The sequence below is a fragment of the Miniopterus schreibersii genome (genome assembly GCF_964146895.1).
Source record: "Miniopterus schreibersii genome assembly, chromosome: X".
NCBI lineage: Eukaryota > Metazoa > Chordata > Mammalia > Chiroptera > Miniopteridae > Miniopterus > Miniopterus schreibersii.
In genome coordinates, this window is record NC_138104.1 from 13,947,337 (window position 1) to 13,974,141 (window position 26,805).

Consider the following 26,805-nt stretch of genomic DNA (forward strand, 5'->3'; position numbering starts at 1 on the left):
ATGCTGTCATCAGAAATGCCTGAAAGTCTCTATTGCTCCATATCCTCAGCAATACTTGACACTATCAGATTTCTTTTAATTTTTTCTAATCTAAATGAGAAATGGTTTTTCATTGCTTTAATCTGTATTTCTCTGATTGTGTCAGTGAAATTTGTTTAATTTTATTGATGAGAGAGAGAGAGAGAGAGAGAGAGAGAGAAACATCAATTTGTTGTTCCACTCATTTATGCATTCATTGGCTGATTCTTGTATGTGCCCTGATGGAGGATCAAACCTGCAACTTTGGTATATTGGGACAATGTTCTAACCAAGCTACCTAGCCAGGGCTGAAATTTTTAATTAGAATAAATTTATATATAATAAAATACACAGAAATTAAGAGTCCAGTTGGATCAGTTTTGCAAATGAAAGCACCCATGTAACCAATACATCTTTTAAGATACAGGACATTCCCATGATCCTAAAAAGTACCCTGGGTCCTTTTCCCCATTCAATCTCCCCAACCCTAGAAGTAACCACTGTCATTTCTATCACCATAGATTAGTTTTGTGTGCATTAGAATTTTATATAAAATCTATATAATCTTCCAATGAAAAATACTGGTGGACTTTTAGAAGAGGCTATATCTACTGTAAGTTATTCATATTCTTCTGCCCTTTTATACCACAAGCCAAGATGGGAAGGGTAGAATAGTATTTTTAAATTTAATTCCATTTGTTGAATCCTCTTAGAATATAATTCACCATTTTAGGAGACTATACCAGAAAAGTATCCTGTTTAAATGATCTGTTGAGAACAGCACTAGTAGTTCAAGTAAGAAAAGATAAAAAGGAGAATTCAACTTCCCAGTGTAGTTATAACTCTGGACACAGACTAAGATGTTCCTGATGGATCACCTATATCAGGGTCTATTAAATGTTCTGTCTTTTGTTAGGCTACAATTCTAATCTCTGTGCACAGAAGGGCGAAATCAAGTGTAATTACTGATCTTTAAGAATTCCAAAACAAAATTAAATAGAATATTTCTAACACATACACTGTTCTTTTGTCTTGTCGGAGCAGTTTAGAAGAAAATTCACTCAGTATGTCAAGAAATGCCAAATTTAAAGGTGGATGGCTCTCTCCTTGTGGATTAGGTTCTTTAAAAGCAAATTCTATGCCATCTCTGCAAGAAAAAAAGACAAATATTTAAGGGACAAAAATACAAAACTTAGTAACTTAGAAAGGAAAGTTCTCTCTATACTTTCACTCCACTACTAAATGTTTTGTCATGCATTTAACCTGAAGAATAGAGAGAATAAAGAGGCTATAATGTGAGAATAAGCAAATATGTTTGTAATTTTATGCCACTGTTACATTTTTTGAAACAAAATAACCACACACACAGGCACACAAGCCCGCCAGCTAGCCCCTAGATAGAATGTGGTTTGGTTCATCGACATTCTTTCCTCAGTTCTCTCCCACAGAGAATGACCCCAATGCTTGCACATCATGATCAATACAGTTTTTGTATTTTTTAAGACATAAAGGAGAACTATACCACACAGGACTAACTTAAACTTTATGTTTTAAATCCTCACCCAAGGATACGTTTTTATTGATTTTTTTTTTTTTTAGGGAGGGGGAGAGAGGGAGGGAGGGAGAGCGAGAGAAACATTTGATCGGTTGCCTCCTATATGCGCACTGACCAGGGATCAAACCCGCAACCTAGGAGTGGTGTCCCAATCTGGAATCGAACCCACCACCTTTTGGTGCACTGGATGATGCTCTAGCCAAGTTAGTCCGGCCAGGACAGGACTAACTTAAAAGTAAGGATAAAACAGCCCCGACTGGTGTTGCTCAGTGGTTAGAGCTTCGGGTGAGCACCAAAGGGTCTCAGGTTCGATTTCTGGTCAAGGGCATGCACCTGGGTTGCAGGTTCGATCCCCCGCCCCGGTAAGGGTGTGTGCAGGAGGCAACCAATGTTTCTTTCTCTCCCCACTTCCTTTCCCTTCCCTCTAAAAATCAATGGAAAAAAAACATTCTTGGGTGAGAATAACCGAAAGAGAAAGAGAGAGAAGGGGGGGGGGGATTTGTAATGACCTATTTAAGAGTAAAGTTTAAAAATTAAACTCTATGCAGGGCCCATTTTAACTATATTTATTTAACAGTAAATACCTCTATTAATCAAGACAACAACCCAACATTATACTGCATCAAAATGTAACTGTGTAAAAAATAATCCAGATGAAAATGGGAGGCAAGAAGGAAATATCATATTACTTCTCATTACCTGAAAGTATCATCCAATCCATTAAAAGGCATAAAAAGGAATTTGAGACTTTAAAGTTGGGGAAGGTATGGGATTAACGCGAAAGAGCAAACACATTTCTGCGGAGAGACATTAATGCTCATAACTAAGCCAGACTAGTAAGAGGCACAAGTAAAACAAAGCTTTCAATGAAAGAATCCAAGCCTCTCGATTTTCCCAAATAAAAGATCAAGGGTATTAATATCCAGGTGTTGGTCATGTTAAAGGTCTAAAATGCACTCACACTTAAAAGTAAATTGATCACTAAATTACATGCCATAAATTTTTGTAACGCAAAGAAAATATGCAGATAGAAAGGTTGTGGCTCAAAACAAGGGGGAAGGTCACTACAATGTAGAAGACAGAACCAGAAAGAGAAAATTCGAAATAAAGGAATCAAATCTCAAAAATTTCTCTAACTAGAAGTGAAATTATGACAAAAGCTGCTAAGAGATATTCTAATACCTGATGAAAATATGTTGCTTTTCTTCACATAATTTATAAAGATTTTATGTATGGTTTTAATTAAAGCAAAGACTTTCTATGAAAGGAGATTTAGTGGCAACTCATGTTACTAGAGATAGCACTATAGTTCTTAAGAAGAGAGATATGCTACAGATTTGTAAACAAATAATTAAGCATTAATTGAATTTGATTATTCTAAACAAAAGAGCTAGAGTAAAAAAAAAAAATCATTATTAAAAAGCAGGAAAGCTGAATAAAATATTTGGAGATTACTTGTGCAGCATAGCAATGGCCTCTCTCGTTTTCAATTGATCGAGTCCAAAAGTTAAAGCAAAACGTCGAGCAAGTTCTTTTATGCCGCTGAATGTTGAGGATGATCTATCAAAATTATAGCCATTTTCCTGAATCATTTCATTAAAAAGCTGTTTGGAAAAAAAGAAAGCAAGCACGTTAAAAGTTTTTTTGATAACTATGGATTATTAACATCTTTTAAAATAACATATTTTTTACTTAAAATATACTTAGAATAGACGATCCATAAATGAGGTAATGTATTTTATTCAAATACATGGAAATTTAAAACACATGATACAAGTGACGAAAATTGTAGCACTTCCGATATTCACACTGAGATTAGGAACTCTTTACATTAGTCACAGCAGAATTCCATTCTGCTGGAATTAACTGGTTACTGAGATAGCATATAAAAATGTAAAGAAAAAGGAAGCCCATTAAATTAGAGGCTACTATGACCTGGTATTTACATTTAAATGATGAATCTCACATCCAAACTTTCATTGTAAAGTAAACAAAACAATATGTAATTTTTCAACTACCAAACTGCCAAGCTTTTAAACAGATAATGGACCGCTGATAAGAACACAGTGCGATGAGCACTCTGATCTGTTGGGAACATAAATTGAGATAACCTTCCTTTCTACAGAGCAATCTGGCAAAATGTAGTGAAAGTTTAGATGTCCTTTGACGAAGCGATTCTAGTGATCAGACTTTATCGAAAAGAAATATTATTATTTGTGCACAATACATAAGTACAAAAATGTTTTAATGCCATTTATAATGGGAAAGATTGTAAAAACAAAACAAAAAGCACAACATGAAACAAGAAGAGATCATGGTTAAATTATGGTCCCTCTATAGAATGGAATACTATATAGTCATTTTAAATGCTGAGGAAAGTGTTTAATGGCATGAAAGTATTCAGAATTCATTAATGTGAAAAGCTCAGCCTTGAAAAATAGAATGCACAATGACCTAATGTTGTAAAAATAAGATTTCATATAGTCATAAAAAAAACCCAAAAAACTAAGGGGACTATAAAAACAAAGCGTTATTAAGTAAAAAAATTAATGATAAATTGCGTTTTTCTAGTTGCTGTATTTTCTAAACTTTCTACAGCAAGCAGCTATTATTTTATAACAAAAGAAGTTATTTAAATTCTACCTTTAAAACCTTTTAAATTCTATTAATTTTAATATAGAATATGCAAATAAGATCAAGAACTTTCATACCTAGGTTTCTGAAAAGAACAAAGTTTATCAAATTGAAAGGGGTTATATTTTGCATGCATTTGGTCTCTAGACACAAAAGTATACTAAGCAAATGATTTTTTACCTAATTAAACCTGCCTTGCCACTGCCAAAATGAAAATGACTATTGAATTCTGATTATTAAGACTGATACTCATTAAAATAAATATGGAAATATACAAAGAAAAAAGTAAAATTCACCTAAAACCTACCAAAGCAAGTTAACCACAGCTAACATTTTAGTGACTACTTTTTCCAGATAGACATAGAGATATGTACAATTTTATAGGGATGCTGAATGTAATCTTTTTTACTGTATTTTCAAACTATACACATTGTGGAAATCTTTACACATTAATGAATACAGACCTACTTAAAACTAATTTTAAATGCTATATAACAGCCAATGCAGAGATGTACTATGTAATATATTCATCTAATATCCTACTGATGAACATTAGGATTATTTCTAATTCCTTGTTGTTGTACACAATGTTGTGGTGTACAATCTTGTACACCCATTTTTGCAAACGTGTCCTATTATTACCTTGGATAAATTTTTCAAAGTAGATTTGCTGCCTCAAATGGCATACACATTATAAATTCTGACATATATTGCCAAACTGGAAGGTTGTACCAATATATACTGATGATAGTCCCTATTTCCCCCATACCTTAGATAGCTATAGGCTTTGCCAAACTTGCCAGACAGAAAGCAAAAAATAATCTCACTTGCACAATGTCTACTAGTGAAGTTGAATATCTTATATTTCTACTTTTATGAATTGTCTATTATGCTTGACCCAAAGTTACCTTGAAAATTATTGTTAATTGTGTAAGCCTAAAGCTAGTACTCTTAAATGTCTTACCTGTTGCAAACTGAGAATAAGGGTCTTTGCACATTGGATTTTGTCTATCTGCCTTGTTTTACTCATTGTTTCTTTGATGATGTCTCCATAGTCATTATAATACTAGAAAAGAAATTTGCACAAATTAGAGCTTTATCTTTTAAAACTATTGGGCAATAAGACTAATTTTAGGTTAATCATGTAAGTATGTATTTGGCTAAAATTATGTCTTCAAGGACACAAAAGAATGTTACCGAAACTTTAAGATAATTTCTAAGCACACAATCCCTAACTTAAGTAAATTCAGAAATATCAGACAGTTAAGATCTAATCACATTAAGCTCTAAACTTGGTTTTAAGGAGGTATGGTACAAAACAATAATTAGGTTATACAGATTTTCAGAAAAACACAAAGGATATAAACAAACTTCTTGTGTTCAACTAAGACAATGAATATAATCAGTTACTCTCATAACTTATCCATTGCTACTGGCATGCAGTCCATGTGCAGTTTCCCACTTTATTAATTTGGCTTATGCAAGCTAATAGTCTGTTAACATTTAAGAGAAAACTTATTGTGGGTGATATTTACATCACGCATTGCACATGAAAATTTTTTTCTAATTTAAGATCGTTTCAAAATGCATACAGGATAACTACTAGACATAACAGGATAACCATGCTCCTATGACTGATAGAACTGACTTTAACTAACTAGAATACCTAAGTCTAAAGTCTCAAAGTTTAAAACTTGCAAAATGACTTCACAAACAACCTTAGTTCGAAAAAATTCAATTATCATGCCAAATAACTTAAGTTCCAAAGTAAGTTATAATGGTGCTAGAGTTCTATCATGTAGGGAAGTATTCCAAAGAGAATTAACCAGGTTTTGGCAAATTTATTATAATTTTATTTCGTGAAAGACTTTAAAAAGTTTACATTTATAATTAGATTTTGCTTGAGAAAGAATTAAAGAAAAACTACCTTACCATATTTAGTCATATTCCATTAGTACAATTAACCATATCCTTTCTACTACTACTTAAAAATTAGAGAATTTGCTGTGTATTTATGAAACCTGTGAATAATCTACTCTGAATCAAATCAGATTTTGAGACCCTAAAGCAGTGGTGGGGAACGTCCGGCCCGCGGGCCATAATCGTTTGGTCTGGCCCTGCCAAGGCAACTGCAAGCGGGACTTGAAATTCAATAAATCTAGGAGCTTTTTTCATAGCTAACTTTTAACTTGATAATTTTGTATGGCCTACGAATGATGTTATAAATACCCAAATGGCCCTTGGCAGAAAAAAGGTTCCCCACCCCTGCCCTAAAGGAACCTTAGCTGTCACAGTGGAACAGGTGAAGGCAGGACACAAATGAGTTGCTCAAGGCCACAAGTTGTATAATCACTAAGCCAAAACTATACCATCTAGGTCTCCTGACTTCTAAAACAATACTTTTAATGCTATATCAAGCAAGGGGAAGGACAACATCCTGTTGTATTAAACTAAATCACAAATACAACTTCTAATAGTAACAGGTAACGTAAGACAAGCTGTTTCCAATATTCCAAATGCAAACTAACTTAACAAACTCACATTGTCCATTATAACAGAGGAGTAGAGGCATGAGACAAATGCTACTGAAAATGTTAAATACTTTAAGAGATTTCTTTTTATACTAGGAAAGTAATTTACTATTAAAAAATTCAACGGCAAGCATAAAAGCCAATGTTACGCTATCTGTTAAGCATTGTAACAATGTCTTGTGACCCATTTCTCAAACTTTACCTTCATGTACTGCTTGAAGATGTCTGCAGCTGTGTTCATCTCCACGACAGTATACACGATTAGCTTACAAAATGCTGCAAGTAAATTCCTCCTCTTGTGCAGAGCTTCGATTTTACTGGCCTCATCCTCCTGCTGGCCATCTGAGGGAGGGAGCAGTTCCAAAAATTAGACCGTTAGCATTTTAATTCAGCCATATATGTGTTTTTAATTCTCACTACAGAAATATCTTTATTTTGGAGAATTTACAAAATAAGACAAAAAACACATTTAAATGAAATAAAAATTAAAATCACTCTCAATATCTTCACGAATGGCCAGCTCATTCATTCCAATAAGCAAAATTTTTGTTAAGTCAAATAAACAGTCAGAAGGCTGCTAGGTGAACATGGCACAGGAACAAGAGGAGTTGAATAAGAGGAACTGACGTTTGGTGAAGTCTGGCTAGACTTGCCGAATACATTAATCTACTGCCCTAATAGGATAGTTTGTCAATGAGATCTACATATTCAATATGTTGGTTAAGGCCCTTTGTTCCCTGGGGGCAGCCAATCTCAGAAATTCTCCAATCTCTTCCAAAATTAATCCTATCCCAGATCTTATCGACACATACTTCCTTTATCCATATTACACATACTCAGACTGGCCTAGGAACCATTCTGTCATTTTAAGACTTCACATATTTCTGCCCTGATCCATTATGTGAGATCTTGACATTCGGTTATCAAGTGGACAGACTACAGCCTCCATGTACCACGAAAGGACTGTTTCTAATTATTTGATACTGAAAATAAAATTGTGATAAAGCCTTTTACATAAAAAGCTATGTAAAACCCGGCCAGCATGGCTCAGGGGTTGAGCATCGGCCCAGAATCCAGGAGGTTGTGGTTCGATTCCTGGTCAGGGCACAGGCCCAGGTTTCGGGCTTGGTCCCCAGCAGGGGGCGTGCAGAAGGCAGCCGATCAATGACTCTCATCATTGATCTCTCTCTCTCTCTCTCTCTCTCTCTCTCTCTCTCCCCCCTCCCTTCCTCTCTCTCAAATCAATAAAGATATATTAAAAAACAAACAAAAAACACACCACCTTATATTGATTTACATTTCATTGGTTATCAGTAAGGTTTTCTTGCCTTTATTTAGCCATTTAGATTTCCTCTTTGGTGAAGAGTGGGTGCATATCCTGTCCTGTCAGGTCTTCAATTTAAGACTCCCAATATAAAAAAAAATTGTGTGTAAAGAAAGAATGCTCTTTTAAACAAGTATTTATTTAGCCCTGTCTTTGATAATCCGTGATAACTGCTAATAAGTTAAAACAAAATTTTATTATAAAGAATTTAAGACGGACCATCAGAAAGTTATCACCATGCATATTCCAGAACAACAAAGCATTTGCTTAGAAACCTAAAACATATTGTTTATTTTTTAAAAAGATTACACTGAATATATAGGCTAGCTTTTCCTTAATGATACTGTGATTACAATGGATTTCTAAACAATGCTGTTTAATACTGCCTCTGGACCTAGAGATTTATAGACTTTTCCCCCCTAGAGACTGAATTACCAAGATATTAAGAATTTTGAACCCTGTCTAGAATTACATGTATTTATTTAAATGCTGTTTTACAGTGAGGTGTCCATTTCTGTATGGATATATATATGTATATCCATATACTCATGAGACATTATCCTTCGAGTATACCTTCAGGTTAAAAACAAACCCAGAAATAAAAAATGGTGGAGATTGAGAAGTACAGGTTGGTAGTTACAAAATAGTCATGAGGATGTAAAGTACAGCATAGGGAATATAGTCAATAATATTGTAATAACTATGTATGATGCCAGATGGGTACTGGAAATATTGGGGGAATGCTTTTTAAAGTATATGATTGTCCAACCACTATGCTGTGCACTTGAAACTGATACAAAATAATACTAAATGTAAAGTGTAACTGAAAACATTTTTAAAAAATTAAAAATGTTAAAAAAAAATAATTATATACACAACACACACACAAGAAAAATGGATAAAGGACATTAAAAGGCATTTCGAGGCAAAAAAAAATAGTGTCATTTAGAATTTGATTTTTTTTAAAAACAAACAGAAATAAGCCACCAAATAGTATTTGTTTTTGCATGACCTTTGCTTGCCTTAAGGCACTGGGTATGCAATAAGGGTGTAAAGAGTAACTTAACCCTAGGCAAGGCTAGTTCTGTATTTTTCCTGTGAACATTCTGTACCACCCCAGACTTTTATAAAATCCTTTCAAACTTTCTAGCATTAAGAAATTACATATAGTCTAATATCCCACGCTAAAATATAAAAACCTATTTTGTGAAAGTATGTAACAAAAACTTAAACACTTCATTCTACTCAAATTACCTGAATACCGGTATTACCAATGATTAAGGGAAAGGGGGTGTAAATTTCATTGAGTACCTATATGCCCAGGCACTGTACTAGTCACTTTGATCAATTTATTTAATTCGCACTATTCTGTAAGGTAGCTATAAATTAGAAAAGCTGGCTCAAGGCCAGTGAGAAGGAAAGATCTGGCTCCAAAACCTATGCTCCATATCATCACATTATCTTTACAATGTTGTAAGAAATGAGCACAAATGTTCTAGAACACGTACCTGTGTTTCAAGTTTTAGGAATAAAATATGAAATAGTACTACAACACTTGACATCATTGTTACTTCAATTTGCTTTATGGTAGGTACACAGATTTAACAAGATGCTGGCCATAAAATTACCTGCACTGTTGTTATCATCATCTTGTTCAATGAAGACATGATCCAGAATAAAGCTGAGCAACTCAGACTGCAACGAAGAATCCGGGGTGTAAACTAACGGCTCTAACATGTCACGCCCTCCTGACATAATCTGATGGCTGAAGATCATCAAAATATCACATAGAATAGTGAAGGCCTATTTTAAAAAAAAAAAAAAAAAAGCTATAAATCAAGGTTTCTCATCAACTGCCATACATTACCACAGAAATAGAATCCAACTTTCTATATTTGGAACTATTAAGAAAAATCAATATACTGTATAGTATTTTCCTAAGATTTTAAAGCTGATCAGTGTAATTTCTGTAATAATGACTACTAATAATATTTACATCACGCTTTACTAACAGCAAGGTAATTTGACAAATATTCTTTTTTATTTTTAGCAACTTTGTTGTTAATCCTCACCTCAGGATATTTTTTCCATTGCTTTTTGGAGAGTGGAAGGGAGGCAGGGAGGGAAGGGGGGGAGAAAGAGACATCTCGATGAGAGACATTGACTGACTGCCTCCTGCATGCGCCCCGACCAGGCTGGTGCCTGGGATGGAACCTGGTACGTGCCCTTGACCGGGAATTGAACCCCAGACCCTTTGGTGTGAGCATCAACCATCTAGCCACTGAGCCACACTGGCCAGGGCTATTTTTAGAAACTTTAAATGACTTGTGTAATATGCTAACACTACCAAAACATGAAGCCAGGGTGCAACCTCAGGTTTTCTGACTCCAAATCCTACACTCTATATACTATACCAAAATACCCCGTGGTATACATTCTCAAACATGAAATAATGCATGAGCTTGGTACCATTCTTTTTTTCTATGGAAAAATATGACATCAAGGAGATGAGTATCTCATAGATGATTTCTTAGAAGAGGGATCACAAAGGCTATGGTACTTTTTAACTACTCTCATTGTCAATATATGTGGTGCTTAAGTAGAAAACACATAACCAAGTATGGGCTGCTTACTACAAATCAGGCAAACCTGGTAGGTGTCATAAACTTAAGGCTGAAGTTCTATCTCAAGGAGCTTAACGAAACTCTACCAGTAGTTTTAAATGGAGTCAAACACTGGTAAAATTAGTCAGAAGTTAACTGGAAAAAGTTACCTGTTGGGAAGGTTAATGAAAATAGAATCTGGGGGGTCACAAAGTCAACGGTAAATTACATTTAAAGAAAGACTACTGCCAGAAATACAAATGAGAACACCGTTTTACCTTTTTGGAACTAATGACATTTACTTTTTTCTCTTTATGAATTTACCTCTTCTGTCAGTCTCCTCTCCTTATTTTACTACTACACTACTACTTTATACCTTTCTGAATATGAGTTTACAGAAACTTTTGCAACGTACGCAGTAACAATACAAAGTGCTAAGTATGGTGATATTTACTAATTAGGTGAACTGGAAGGTCAAGGGAGCTGCCCAGGACATAGTTCTAGAAGCTTGTTAGGAAGACTACACACAAGCTATTTAATGACCAAACCATCTCCAAGACCTGAACAACAAATTATGTAAGGAAATATGTTAACACTGTAAAAAAAAAACAAAAAACAAAAACACAAAAAAACAAACAGGGAATCAGCTGAGTATCTTGGTGGCATTTGAAAATATTTTGTTAAGCTTATATTAGTGCATATTTCATTAAAATCCTACTCTTAAGAGTTCAACTCTAAACTCAGTTTACTACCTTTAGAAATGTCATTCCTTTCATCTGATTTATAGAGATGAAAACTGAATTTCCAAATTTCTTTATTGCTAGAGTAGAAAATTATATACTTAAAACTGAAAAGAATTCAGCAATGTAATAATTGTGGCAATATACCTTACACTTTTGCAAGAAAATGCAAAATCCAGTAATTGGGTGTTGGCCATTAATATATTCTAATTTATTTGTGCCCAAGCATGTACACATGGGAGAGACAAAAGGGAGTTGGAAATAAGAAGAAAAATGGGCCCAATAGTGAGGTATTAAATGTAAGTTTTAGCTGTAACAATCCAAATGTATTTCTTTAATGTTAGTTTAATATTCATTTTTTAAAATGAAATAAAGACAAGTGACAAACAAAAGGAAAGGGTTGAACAACTTGGTAGCTTCGTAGTTGGACTATTATATTTGAACAACTTTCTTGGTAGCTTTAAGAAGTAAATATACCCTAAACTAGAATAAACAGCACCCAACATAACAAGAGCTGCTGAAAATAGCACTGATAAAGATGAATGGGGCCGACCCCAATACACAAAGGCTAAGCAAAATGAAATGTTCATAAAACCTTAAAAATCACCATAAGCATTTTGACTATATCATTATTAATATTTCTTATGAAATGATTATAAAAACATCTATCCCATAAAAGCATTTAAAAAGCATGTGTCCAAAAAAGATTAATCCTCTATTAGGAAATTAGAGCTCAATAGGCTTTTAGACCCAGGATCAGAATTTTTTTTACAGATGGGAAAACTACCTATGGTACCAGGTAACAATATATTTCCAGAATGAGAAAGTTGGCAGTATTAGAATCACAAGGGTATATGGGGTGAGAAGGTAATACTTTGAAGACAGGAAAATGATTGTCTGACAAAGTCCACATAAGAAAAAATAACATACAATCAGGACAAGCAGGAATGTCAGTATCTGATAATATTCTCAGAGATGAGAAAACTGTATGGACCTTTCCTCCTTGAGGCATACTTGTTATACTTGTTGCTTTCAAGAATAACATTTGTAATTTCAGATATTTAATTTGTATATATGGGTCTGTTTACCAAGAGTGTCATAAAGAAACAATAACACAGAATACCATGAGGGTAATCTGTAATGCAATTTATAAACTCCATATGAAATTAATATATTAAGTTATTTTTTGAGCATGGTATACATGGATGGATATGTTATTTCTACTTTGCTCAATCTCAGTATTACATCAGTTCAAATATTTATTAACATTCCTTTAAAAGATTGCTATCTACAGTAGTTACGAACCTGTTCCTTAACAGTAGTATTCACGTTGGTCAGGTAATGCTGACATATCTGACAGAATACCCTCATCTGTTTCTTTAAACGCAGCAAGTCCTCCTTGAAAAAAAATTTCACATTTAAAAATACTGTATAAAAAACTCAGTACTTAAAATATTTTAAATTACATAAACATTGTCATACATTTAACTATATTAACTCTGCTTATACATTAGATTTAAATTCTTTTTATTATGTATCAGAAAGGAAAACACGAGACCATGTTTCTTAAAAATTGCAAAAAATCGCAGCCTTCAAACTATCAGGTATATTAATGGATAATACCCTAAGTGGTCTGGGCCCTTCAGAATAAGAAAACTTATCTAACTCTCTATACGGCTTTCTTTAATAAATCCATTACCTCAGAATGCTTAAAGAGTAAAGATTTATATTCCATCCTCACTCTGTAATTTGAAAAGTGGCCAACTTATGAATGGAAGAAATTAATTTAAAAAAGAACTGCATCTTTCATTTCTTATGTGAAGGATACTGGTTGTACTTTTTAAAAACAGGAACAAAAATCAGCTTTGTGGTATTAGTCCACTTAAAACAATTTTAAATGTCTCACAAACTTACATTTAAAAAAAAATGAATCTTTTTCTTGTGTTTTCTCTATTTCTAAATATTTAAAATAGAAAACCATTCAGTAAAGTTCATCCACACTAATTTATTTAAGGCATAATCTTTGACCTATCTTCTGATACCGAATGCAAAATGACAGAATATCAGTACATATTTGGTATTTGTAATAGACAAGTTAAATAAAACCCAGTTTAACTTGAACATCACTTTGGTGAAAACTCAACCAAGCTTCAACATAATTTTATATTCAATAACATTCATGATACCCCTTTTCCTCTACTAAAAGTATTACCTTTTTTTCCCATTTAAATTTTTAACTCAGTACTTTCAATTTAAGTAAATATTTACTAATATGATCAATTTCTACTATCAGCTTGATAATTCTTGGGTGTTTGACAAAAAGTACTCTATTTTAACAACAAAACTGCATTACTTTTTCAAGGGGGAAACATACAGCATCTTGTTCTTAAAAAAATCTCAGAGGAATTCTAAGCATTTAAATTTTTCTGTGATTTTATACAAAACAAACTTATTATCAGAATTCCTGGGAGCACCTTTTTTAAAAGAAAAAAAAAACTTTTATTGATTTTAGAGAGAGGAAGGGAGAGGGAAAGACAGAAATATCGACGAGAGAGAAACATCAATCGGCTGCCTCCTGCACACCCCCTACTGGGGACTGAGCCGCAACCTGGGCGTGTGCCCCGACCAGGAATTGAACAGGTGACCTCTTGGTGCATGGGTCGGTGCTCAACCACTGCGCACACCAGCCAGGCTAGCTTCCTATTTACTAGATGGGATACTGCCCGATTCATTTACTGTTGAATAAAGCCAATTGGATTTTTTTTTAGAGAGAATTCCTTTATGAGGAAAATTCCTATAAGCAACTAATTCTGTAACTTCCAGATACTGCTTAGTATTTATAAAAATGTGCCGGAATAATATTTAAGGCAACATCCACTACTGTAAGTACAATGTTTCAAGCTTCTAATTTACAAATGGAAAGGCAGTACTATTTTATTTAGTTCAGTTATTAAACACCACATCAAGGACTACCATTACAGATAAAATATGGAAGTTCTAAGACATGATAGCTGGAACATTACACTTAACCAGAAAGTGATTTATCAATTTGGAAAACCAGCAGAGACATCCTGAGTGAACAAGGTGATCCTAAAACACCACCAAGGCAACTGGCTTATTATCATCAGTTTCTGTAATCCAATAGCTGCCATCTGCTTGTTTCAAAGGCTCTTGGTCATCATTTACAAAATCTATATTTCTGTTATGTACTCAATACTTTTGAGAATAATATGGGAATCCATAAGTTGTGCCACCTTCAAATGTGAAGAATTTTTAATTTTAAATCATACCCCGAAGCAAAAATAGGTTTTCAATAAATACACATCAAACTGCAAATGTGACTGTTTTTAAAAGTACACATGCCTAAAAAGTAGATTAGAAGTAAGCAAGATTTAATTGAAATAAATTGGTTCTATTAAATGTATAAGCTGGCTGACAACAGTTAATGATATTAGTCTAATAAAAACCCCACTGAACTACCACAAACCTTCGTCGAGCTGCTTTCAGTGATCTTTGCAAGCTGCCAAAGGATTACGTAGTGGGTACACTGCAGTGCGTGAATAACGATCTGCAAAAAGAACCGAGAAAATCAACTTACAATTAACAAGTCACAAGTCTTCCTTCTCAAAGTTAAGTATGAAACTTGTAAATAATAAAAACCTGCTCAGGCATGTCTCCATTTTCAATTCCGGTTTTCAATAGTTTGTAATTACAAGCAAACAAATCCCACTTTGAAAGGTCATGGGCACTGTAAAAAAGAATTAAGTTATATTAAAAAGTTAAGCTTAATCACATTTGTTTTGGACTTGAGTGTTAATAGAATGCTGTTAAAATATAGTGAACTTTTTAACATGCACAACAAAAAATGTGTATTTCTTTAAAAGTATGTTAGTTAATTTTTCAGTGATTATCCAATTCAAGTACGTTTCCCCCAAAAGCACAAGAAATCTAGCAAAGAATCTGACATAATAACCAAAACATATAAACTGGTTTTGCTACAGCTTTAAGAAATTAGCAGAAACTTTAAGATTCAACTTACTTATGAAAAGCAGTGATTCTCTTCAACGTTGACAATACCTGGTATGCATCGTCTTCATCAGGTTCTTCACCCTATGAGCATCAATTATACAATATTGAACATTAATAACCACAAAAGTAGAACACTTCAGGCTATCACACTGGCAATACTGCCTTGAAAAGAAAGAATAACCTAATAAAAAACGTTAACCGTACCATTCAATACCTAAAATCTGGCCAAATTTAAAGCAGTATGGCTGGAGTGATGAATCGATACAATTGTTACCACAGGTACATTATACCCGAGAGAGAAAGTGAATGACATTCTCCCTTTTTCTTTTATGTAGCCCAGACACAAAAACTACGAAGACATCTGCTCTTTCACATTAATAAATACATTAAGACAATAAAGAAAAATACTAGAGAGCAAGCAAGACATCATAAAGATAACACCTAAAGGACAAACCTACACACAAAAAAAGATGAATCAGGCCAATCACAATTAATCTGGAAAAAACCTCTGAGGAAGTACGAGGCATGCCAGTCTTTTCTGGATAGCAACTGTCCAATTTAGAGTAACTTAAGGTTTTGAAAATTTTATGAGTCTTAATACATGAAACTTATAAAGCTTGTTAAATACTATCCAACTTACTGTATCAAACCCTAGGTCTCTCAAATAATGCTTAGTTGTTTTTAAACTTTAATTTTTTCTACAAAGTAATTAAATTTAATTAACAAAACACTGCTTGATTTTAAATTAACTTGTCCTAATAACAATCATATCAAGCCAAGAGTAGAGCCATTAAAAATTTTAACTAATAATGTGATCATTGTACACCAATATATTTGAACTGCCAACTAAGCAAAAATTAGTGAGCATGCAATGTTACACACATACAAAAAGAAAGTTAAAGAAGTAATTCTTAAAAAGAAACCTGAAAATTACAAAGTCCATATGATTTTTGCAGCAATAATGATAAAAAGTGATGTGGAAAAGGCTAAATACATTAATTTGAGAAGTACCAATTTTTATTTTATGCAAATCAATTTAACTGTTAAATGTATTTCCAGAAATGATAAAAATCATAATAAAAATACAAGTGCATTTGAGCGCCTCGCTTTAAGCCTCTTTAGAAATATGATAGGAACAACATGTGAAACCCAAAAATCAACAATGGGTATAACAGTGGTTTCTCAAGGCTTTATAATATCAAAGACCAAACACTAAGAAATACCCTACTTTTTGAGACTACATGGCCAGAGGCTAGCTCTACTTTTCTGTTCCATTAACACTCTGTTCCCTAACAGCCTCATATTCAACTAAACCCTGGCACTTCCCAGATCATTTCTTTAAAATAAAAAAATTTTTAAAAGATGTTAAGTTTTGTGTTCACCTCCCCAAGTCACAGATTTTTACCACCTTCCTTTGTTGGTGGACGAGTAATAGTAGCAGATGAATCACAGAACAAAAAGTCTGAACATCTTTTCAACATACTGCCAGGGACTATCACCAGGACTGGTGAATAATTCGGTTACTGAAGGGGAGGGGGCCCAACTGACAAAAAACTTGTAATATATACCTCTTGCAGAAAATCTTCAAGAAGCCGGTTAAATTTATCCGCCAACTCGTCTATCAGCTGACTTCTTGAAATGTCTACTCTGTTGAAGATTGTAAACTCTTCATTACAGAGCGCATGATAAGTTTTAGAACAGGCTTCCAAAACATCTGTATCTGTGTGCTTCTCTACAATATTCCGGATCTGTCGTAATAAGGCATCCAAATGCTGCAAAATCAACAGTTTTTTTCATTAAAACTAATGTATACGTGATAGGCACAAGAAGACTACACCACCATGGTGAAAAGCTTAAAATAAGGTAACTCTACAACAAATAGGACATGGATTTTAAGGTGTTTTTCTAGTCATGGTAAATAAATACACTGACCCATCCCTGCTTATTTCCTTAACATTAACAGGAGTAGCATCACCTATGTCATGGGGCTTTGGTGAGAATTTTAATACATATAAAGAACTTACAACAGTTCCTGGAACACAGTAAAAGTATTCAATGGATATTAGCTGCTTTCATTCTGTAACTGTTATTGTCCTGTTACCCACCCCCAATCTCCACAAATAATCAGTGATAGTCACATAACGGGCAGGAATGAGAGGATGACCGTGAATATGAATCGAAGGGAAGCTCCGTTAGTGCCATTCTCTAAATGCAACTCATCTAAAATACAGAAGACATGTAAGCCATGTTTCCTTTCACATTAGAAGTTACAAAAATATATCTTAAAAATTGTTAAAAAACAGTATGACGGGATGATCTAATTATTTTTCAAGGTTTTTTAATACACAGGAAACAGCATACCTTTTCTAATCGCCCAGTGGTATATATTTCCAAATCAAAGTATTGAGGCAACTGCAACAAGTTAGTCACCTTTTCTGCATCTATAGAGTACTTTGAAATTAAAAAAAAAAAGTCAAAAACATCACAATAATGGTAAGTAAATATTACAATAAAATTCTGTGTGACACTTCTGAACAAAACCTGTCATTTTCTAGTAACATTCTGATATTGACACAAACTTACTTTAGCTAATAACTGAGGAAGTGCCACAGCAAAAAGTTCAGTGATTTTTGTCCTGTCATCCAACTGGGTCTTCTTCTCCTTCGCTGTCAGCACCTAAAGTAACACAACATTTATAAGTACTTACTAAGCCAAGACACTGTGAGGTGCTCAAGTTTAAGATATACAAAATAAATAATAAAACTACAGTTTAGATGATGGATACAAAAATTACTATAAAACTTGAAACCCAAAAGTGACAAAGAATAACTTGCACATTATAAGGAAAAAAAGTCACCTGAAATAACAAAAAAACTTTAAATAGTTCTGGAGGCAAAATCAATACCCAATTAGACTAACCAAGAAGCAGCAGTCAGGAACAGGAAATCCAGTTTATAAGCTTATATAATCATGGGATTGAGCAGCACTTCAGCCTACTCTACACTGCACGCCGTGATCCATGGGTTATGAAATCAATATAATAAGTTGCTACCAGTAATTAAAAAACAGAAAGAAAGCAAACTAGAATGCATCACATATTGTAAGTTTCAGTATTTGATGAAATTTCGTTTAGTTACACACAAAAACACATATATAGATATGTACTAGGTTAACAAAATAAAATTGTATTTTTGTGCTTCACAATCAAAAAAGTTTGAAAGCCTATGGAATTGTTGGTCTATAATACAAATATATGTGAACTTTGCAATAATGCATTAAAATCTAATCCCAGGAAATAGGAATTTCCCCATTTTAAGTCATTTTTAAATTGATTTTAACAAAGAAAGGGAGAGAGAAACATTGATGTGAGATCAAGACAATGATTGGCTGCCTCCTGCACGCCCCCTACTGGAGATCGAGCCCACAACCCAGGCATGTGCCCTGATGGGTACTTGAACCCGCCACCTTTCAGTGCATGGGATGACATGCAACCAACTAAGCTACACTAGCCAGAGCAGAAATTTCCCATTTTAATGAATAATTATGTTTTATTTATTAAAAGCAAATCTAAAGCACTGGCCAGGTATCTAAATTGGTTAGAGCATTGTCCCAATATGCCAAGGTTGGGGGTTTGATCCCTGGGTCAGGGCACATACAAGAATCAACCAATGAATGAATGAGCTGAACAACAAATCAATCTCTCTCTCAAATCAATCAATAAAAAAACTTAAAGCAAATCTAAAAATAAACCAGAACAGACAAATGCACCATTCTAAAATAGTGCACTACATTCAGTCTTGAAGGCAAGAACTGTCAATCACTGTATCTCTGTAGTAACTAACGAAGTTATGGAAGAAATTTCCCAAACTGCTAATGCTTGAAAATTTACATCTAACACATATTTACAAGCAAAGATCACTTGAAAAATAAAATGTAAGATTCAAAAATTTGGTTCTATAGTTCCAAGTATAACTTTAGAAAAGATATTGAAAAAAGAAAAACAAGGTTTAGAATACTAAAAATATATTGGCATACCCTTTTTCCTGTCCCTCTTCCCACAGGAGGATGACATTCAGCTGCTTGTCTAATGGTACAAAGCATTATTTCAATCAGAGCACTCTCTTGTCTGTCTGTCAGTGCTGGAAAAAAAAAAAAAAAACCCAGAAAGAATTAATCTATTTCTTTTCCCTATATGCCATTTATAATTATTACATAAGAGTTCCTTCTGCCTATGATAGAACCTGGCCATTTCCTTTTATAATATACCAAAAAAAATTCCATTACTGTATCACAGAAAGGATCAAAACAAGTTAAACCTTCCTAAACATTACAAATCTGTATACCACTGATCCACAATTTGAGCAAAAAAAAATGTGAACACAGATACAAAAAAATTTCAAGAATGTTGATGGCAACTACATCTGTCTACACAGCATAAAATTCATGTGTATGAAAACAAAATTATTCACAAAGTAAGGTTTTCACTCAATTATTTTAACACAAAAACAAATGGAATTTTCAAAACTGTCTAGACAACAAAAATACCATAATTAACATTCTTACCTTCCTCTCCACTAAGTGGCTCTTCCAGCAACAAGCTATTCATACATTCCCAGTCTTTCAGCAGCTCAGTAGCACAGTCCCACATGCTATCCACAAGGTATGCTGCATGCTCATGTAACTAAAATTAAAAAAGAGCAATGTGCTCTTAAACAAATAGCATACAAGCCTTAACTCAAAAGAATGGGAGCTTTTCGGACACCATGTACAAACTCAAACAGCAATCTGTTTTTTGAGGTCAAATGGAAGAAAGGACAGAGAAAAACTGCCTTAGCTTGCTCTGCAGAAGTACACATTCTAAGGTAGTATCATTAAACATTTCTTGCAATAATCATTAACATGAAAATTATTTTTGAAAAGATTATATGCATGCATATTTACAGCCTATCTGAAATCAATATTATATGAGTTACCTATAGTCTCAATTAAGAAAATGTACTACAAATTTACTTTAACTGAATGGGAGTAATTATGGTTACATAAAACAAAATACACGTTTACTTGTCAATCCAATATATAAATGAATTATTTCTCTTCATCCTGTGAAGTTTAAATAGCCCTAGAGCTCCCCAACTCACTTTAGGGGTTCAGCATTACTGATACCAAAACCTGTCAAAAACATTACAAATAAATATATATATATAGAACAACATCCTGCATGAACAGGGGAAATATCCTCAAGAAATTGGCATAAGCAGAAAATGAACATCAACTAACCTCACTTTCCAGGAAGAAGAAAACTAAGGTCTTCACAAGGTTGGCATTTGGGCCCTGCCGTCCTCTTCTCTTCATCATCCCATCCTCCTCCGGGTCTCTACGACTGAAGAGCCTGAATCAACACAGAACATTTACTTTTAAAACAAAAAACTATTCTTTCCTAATTAAAAGAAAACAGTCTCGATTCCATACTTCAGCACTAATGAAGGAGTAAACGGGGGCGAGGTAGGTGTAATGCTGCCCAACACTATGCTCCAGTAAATAATCTCACACTTGACGGTGCTGCCAAGCATTTTTAACTCAGAGTTGCGAATTATTTTTTTATAACTCATGCATTGTATACAACAATTTCCTTTAATAAAAGCATCATAATGACTAACCTATACCACTTATGCATATAAAACTACGATAAATTACTCTTAAACTGAACATATATTTTTCTTCTATCTCTTACACAAGTATCCCAAAGTCTGGACTTTGTGGCCTCTTTCAGTGGGTATCATGGTTGTTTTTCTTTATAAATAAAAAAGAGAACACTGGATAGTAATGAATAGAAAACTGTAGTGTGAATGTTTTACATCATATACTCCTTTTAATAAATGCTTCACCCCAAATAAGCTTTTTTTTTTTTGGAAAGTGGTATCAGAGAAAAAGTGAAAAATTAGGAAAAGGTCTTAACATTGTGATACAGTTAGGTACATTAAAGCATATCCATTAAAAGATATGGGTAGTACATTTTCCCTTTAAAGACTTAACAAATAAAGGAACTGAAGGGAAATCAAAACTTTTAAAGGAAATAGTAAAATGTGAAAGTACATATGTACTGAGTAATTTTTAAAAAATAAGTCACATATATTTTCATATAAATTATAACACAATAAATTACTGTCTTAAAAGTATATTTGAAAATGAATTAACAGAAATACAGATTTACTTTTTGTAGAGAAATTCTCCAGCTGCTACTGCTACTGGCCGGTGAGCTGAATACACCAAATGATAGACATTTTCACAATCTTCTGCAGTAAGAACTTCTTCGCTACTCCTACAAAGAAATAAGCAGTAGCAGTCTTTTCAGCAATGGCATAATTTTAAGCATATTGAGTACAAAAATCCATGCTCAGACTTTCGCTAAATTGTGTTAAGAAAAATTAAAAAGAAGACATCAACTTTATTTGATTATCATCTATCAGTAAAAGCTTGCCCTGAGAGGAGAGCTAAGTATTTTGTGAACATCTAAAATCAATGGGAAGTAAAATTAGAGTCAATAATGCAAGTGAAGACATATTATATGGTAAAGAGAAGTAATAATGTGAGACAAGGACGATAAAGGAAAATGAAGAGAAAATAATATAAACTAATGTAGAAAATAAAGTGTAGTGGTGGCATGCAAAGAGCTTGGTTAATAATCACAAAGGACACTGCATATATTTCATAGTAATATTAAGAGACAATACTGCAACATTAAAATATAATACCACCCCAGTTATCACACAATGATGAAGAATACTTCATCCATCATGTACTGAATACCATCTAAGGCAACAGAAATGGATTTCCGAATTAATTAAAATTTAAGTGCCAAAAACCTTATATGCTTTTAGTCTACTGTGAGATAAATAATCTAGGTTTTTACCATTATATGTAAATTAAGAATCAGAGCGCCACCTCAGAGAGAAAAGCCTAATAAGTACATTAGGTGGTTAGTTTAGAATCTCAGATCCTTTTGGTGGTTTTTCTGTGCTCAAGGTTTCCAAAAGTCTGAAGTCTTAAGGAAATGTTACTTCTTTTGGAGAAAAACAAAACCAAAATGTTAAAATTCAAGTTTCAAAAGCCCTTTGATGTAAATTACTCTATGTATAATATCAGATCATTTTTTGAAAAATCACTTGTTTATGATTAAAAAAAACCATACACTGAATCAAATCAGTTCACTCATTTTAACTATTTGAGAAGGAATGTTCCTTCTAAGTTTCAGTTATTAGTTATATACATGGCTGAACCAACATAAATGGCTATCACCCTTTATAAAAATATCAGTATCAGAAACAAGGGGAAAAAATGTCTATAAGGTATTATGGATGGAGATGAGAAACTACAGAAATATAGAGAGAATAAAACTATTACTTTCTTATTTATTTCAAGATTTTTTAAAATATTCTAATTATATGTATATATATTTATAATTTTTAAATCCAATTAAAAAATTAAAGAAAAATATAATAGTTAAGACTGTTCAAAATACCCCCCGTTAGGTAAATTTTCAGAAAATGTCAATATATCTAGAAGCGCCTCCCTGTTAATGACTACAATGTGGTCCATTTCATATAAATGTGGATAACCACCACCACCATCCCACAGGGCTGCTGTGGCATTCAATAAGCCATATAAGGTGTTTACATAAGCTATTATCTTATACAAATTTAATTCCTCCTCTATTGATAATCATGCAGGCTATTTCCAAAATTCTATTACAAACAATGCTATGCTAGAAGAATGTATTTAAATTTTTAAAAAGACATTGCAAAACTTTTCTCCAAAGAGGTTATACCAAATTATAGTCCCATCAACAACATAGGACATTACCAAACACTTGTACCTCTGTCAAGCAAAAGGTAAACTAATGATCAAATTTTAATATACACTTCTCTAAAGTGTGGCTAAACACCTTTTCATATGTTTAAGTTTTTATTTTACTTTCTGTCAATGATCCGGTTACTAACTTTTGATTGTTTTCCTATTAGGTTTCTGTTTATTTTATAGATTTATGGAAACTGATTCCTATGATACAAATATTTTGCCCAATCTGCGATTTATGAGTTTATGGTACTTTATATATTAATAGACATTTTTATTTTTAATGTAGTTATTAATCCAATGATTTTTTTATGTCTAGGTTTTATGTCATGCTCAGAAAGATATTGCTCAGTCATTTTACATACAAAATAAAAAAGTTTAATCTTTCCAAATTTAATTATTTTTGTATAAGAAATTAGATAGGGATCTAATTTATTTCCCCCAAAATATAATCTAGTCACAAAACCATTTATTTTCTGATAGGAAATGCCACCCTCACCCTATACTAGGCTCCTGGATGCACTGCGTTTGTCTCTACAGTATTCTTTATTCTGTGCCTCCAATCTCTCTGCCCAGGACCAAAATTTAAAAATTACTATGGCTTTACAATATGATTTAAAGTCATATTGGACAGTCATCTCTCATTAGTTTTTATCGAAATTTGTTGGCTACTCTTCGATGATGAATTTTCCATGAGTGTCAGAATTAAGATGCTTTGATTAGGAAGGACCCTTTTGCGATTATTTGGATCATGTTAACAGCCTAAATGTCCACTGACAGATGAATGCATAAATAAAATGTGGTATAAACATACAATGGAATATTACTGGACCTCAAAAACGAATCAAATTCTCGTATGTGCTACAACATGGACAAACACTGAAGACAATACGCTAAAGGAAACCAAGCCGGATACAAAAGGGCTACTATTGTACGATTCCACTTATGTGAGGTACCTAAAATAGTCAAATTCATAAAGATAGAAAGTAGAACAGTAGTCACCGGGGATTGAGGGGTGGGGGGAAGAGGAAGGATGAGTTAACGTTTAATGGATACAGAGTTTCAATATGAAGGATAAAAGAGCTCTGCAGACGGATAATGGTGAAGGCTGCACAATGTGTACATTATGCTCCTGGCGTGCGCATTTACAATGGTAGCCGTTATGTTTTATGTATATGGTACCACACTTTTTTTAAAAAAAAATTATTTGCATCACTATTACATTTTAACATAATATGTTTAAATTCAGATTGTTCATAGAGAAGTTTAGTTTCAGTAAATACTAATTACTAAAAGTGCGACAAAATACAATAAGCACATTTATTACACTCAGGTCTTTAACTTTATTTCGAGAGCATCTAAGACAGTAAAATGGAAAGGAAACTGACCAAGAGAATGAGAACACATGAATTCCTAGCTCAGAATTTTATTAGCCCCATGGTTTCCTTTTCCTATTTTCTCAAGTTTACAAGAAAAAAGCTTGTAGCTATAAAACCCCATGACTTAAGTTATTAAAATTTAGATCTAGATAAATGAAACCAAGTTCTCTAATGTATAATTTAAATGTCTGGACATAAGTAATATGCAATAAATACATACTTACTGTAAAACAAGAGTAAGTAATTTTATTGCTTGTACTGCAACATCATATTCTTTGTCAAGGGTCATAGACACAATTCTATCCTAAGGACAAAAAAATAAAGATTTTTATAGGGAAAGCAAAAGAAAAATATTTTAAAATGACAGGTGATTTGTAAATACTTAAAGTATACTAACCTTGAACCGACTGGTAAAAAGCTCCAGTTTAGAATTAAGCTCTTTGTTATAATAAAGCCCTTGTAGAGCAGTGAGACATTTGAGTCTTACTTCACCTTGCTAAATGAAACAAGAGGAGAAAAGGCATTAAAACTTTTCATGCTCTCAATCTGAACAGTCAAGACATATACCATATTTCTACTTAAAAATTTTAAATGTTCTATACAGTAGCATTTCTTCAGAAACTCACCTTTGATAATGTAAAAATAGGAATCAATAAATATATGTCAGACTAAATACCTTCGGTGTTATCATTTTTGTAGATCAAATAAACAATTTTAAAAATCTGAGAAAATATTATGAAAGGTAATAGTAGCATATTTCATACTAAGTCTTCCTTTACAGAAAGTAGTATTTGTAAAGGGTACATACAAGGAACTTCAATTCAAGGTCAATGAAGAAGCAGCTTCAGAGAAAGGTAGATTAATAAAAATAATCAGTGGCCAAGATTCAAAAATAAACAGGACTTTACATGATAAAGATGATGTTTTCCTGGACCAGACAGAACAGAATGAAGGAGACAGGCCTATAGGAATGTGGTCCCAGGTATACCTACATTCAGATAATTCTTTTTGAATGAGAGCTGCAGGCAGCTATGTCTAGGCAGACAGTCTGTAAGGCATATCTTACCTTATCATGCATAGTCCAACCAACATATTTTAAATAACTGTCATTAAGAAAGGCATCACTATACATTTTCATCCAAATGCCAATTTCTTCAATACAAATAGCTCGAATTTCAGCTATTGCATCACTGAAGGAAGGAAGAAAAAATGATGCATGTTAGCGCCACTATACCACAGGACTTGTTTATTCAAGAGATGACAAATAATTCAAACCTACTATAAATATACCGCTATGTTAAGTATTACTGGTGATTTCAAAGTAGAACTGAAACATGGCCTCTGAGTGCCAAGTTTCCAATTTAGTTGGCAAAGCATAATTATCACCACATAAATATTTAAACTTAAATAAAATTACAAAAAAAGTTGATCCCCACCTTTCACACCATGCCATATGAACCTGCTGGGCATGGTGTGTTCAGAAGACAGCAGGCACAATAGTCTAGTTCGAGCATAATTTTCCACAATAGTCTAGTTAGAGCATAATTAGTTACACATAACACTGAGGCCAACCTCAATTTGGATTTGAATGTCAGACTAAATTATTTTAATTCATCCTGGAGGTACTGATGAGTCATTGAAGGCTTTTTAGCAGAAAAATAATGCAACAAAAGGACATTTTAGGAAAATCAGAAATCTCTAGGCATGAGAATGATGAGTGAATAGACAAAGGTAATGATGACAATAAAAATAAAAAGAATGGACAAAGGACCATCACAAAGGAAGCATTAACCTGATTCAGTGACCGCTAAGTTGAGGAAATGAGGACAAAGTTGAGTAAGAATGCCACCAACATCTAAAGAACAGCTTACAGCAGAAATGGCGGTGAGATTGCCAGTGTCTTTCCTCTACTCATGCAAAATAACAAAAGAAAATATCTCACATCTATCCAAATTTTCCCACTGATACCCAAATGGAAGAGGAGAGAGTCAGGAGTCAGCGTGTATAGGCTCTACTAACATAATACATCTAAAAGCAATGAAATGTTCTATACCCTGACTCCTAATAATAGCAGTAGCTTCCACTTGCTGGGCAGCTACAAGTCAAGAACACTAACCCATTTTTCAGAGAGAAAACATCAA

General features: G+C 33.4%; 1 protein-coding gene across 6 annotated transcripts in view; it reads right to left on the reverse strand.

Moving 5' to 3' along the window:
- The window catches only part of STAG2 (STAG2 cohesin complex component), a gene marked incomplete at its 5' end in the record, with an annotated part of 116,844 nt that overhangs the window by 16,604 nt on the left and 73,435 nt on the right, over positions 1-26,805 (reverse strand). For all 6 annotated transcript variants that reach the window (XM_081125566.1, XM_081125571.1, XM_081125569.1 and 3 more), the window contains 19 exons: positions 1,037-1,165; positions 3,029-3,177; positions 5,172-5,273; positions 6,941-7,080; positions 9,691-9,865; positions 12,711-12,803; positions 14,893-14,973; positions 15,066-15,153; positions 15,445-15,515; positions 17,003-17,206; positions 17,796-17,885; positions 18,018-18,110; positions 19,470-19,573; positions 19,998-20,115; positions 20,712-20,823; positions 21,646-21,753; positions 24,889-24,968; positions 25,062-25,160; positions 25,731-25,854. In XM_081125566.1, coding sequence (XP_080981692.1) covers positions 1,037-1,165; positions 3,029-3,177; positions 5,172-5,273; positions 6,941-7,080; positions 9,691-9,865; positions 12,711-12,803; positions 14,893-14,973; positions 15,066-15,153; positions 15,445-15,515; positions 17,003-17,206; positions 17,796-17,885; positions 18,018-18,110; positions 19,470-19,573; positions 19,998-20,115; positions 20,712-20,823; positions 21,646-21,753; positions 24,889-24,968; positions 25,062-25,160; positions 25,731-25,854 — 2,160 coding nt within the window. The remainder of the gene's footprint in view (positions 1-1,036; positions 1,166-3,028; positions 3,178-5,171; positions 5,274-6,940; positions 7,081-9,690; positions 9,866-12,710; positions 12,804-14,892; positions 14,974-15,065; positions 15,154-15,444; positions 15,516-17,002; positions 17,207-17,795; positions 17,886-18,017; positions 18,111-19,469; positions 19,574-19,997; positions 20,116-20,711; positions 20,824-21,645; positions 21,754-24,888; positions 24,969-25,061; positions 25,161-25,730; positions 25,855-26,805) is intronic.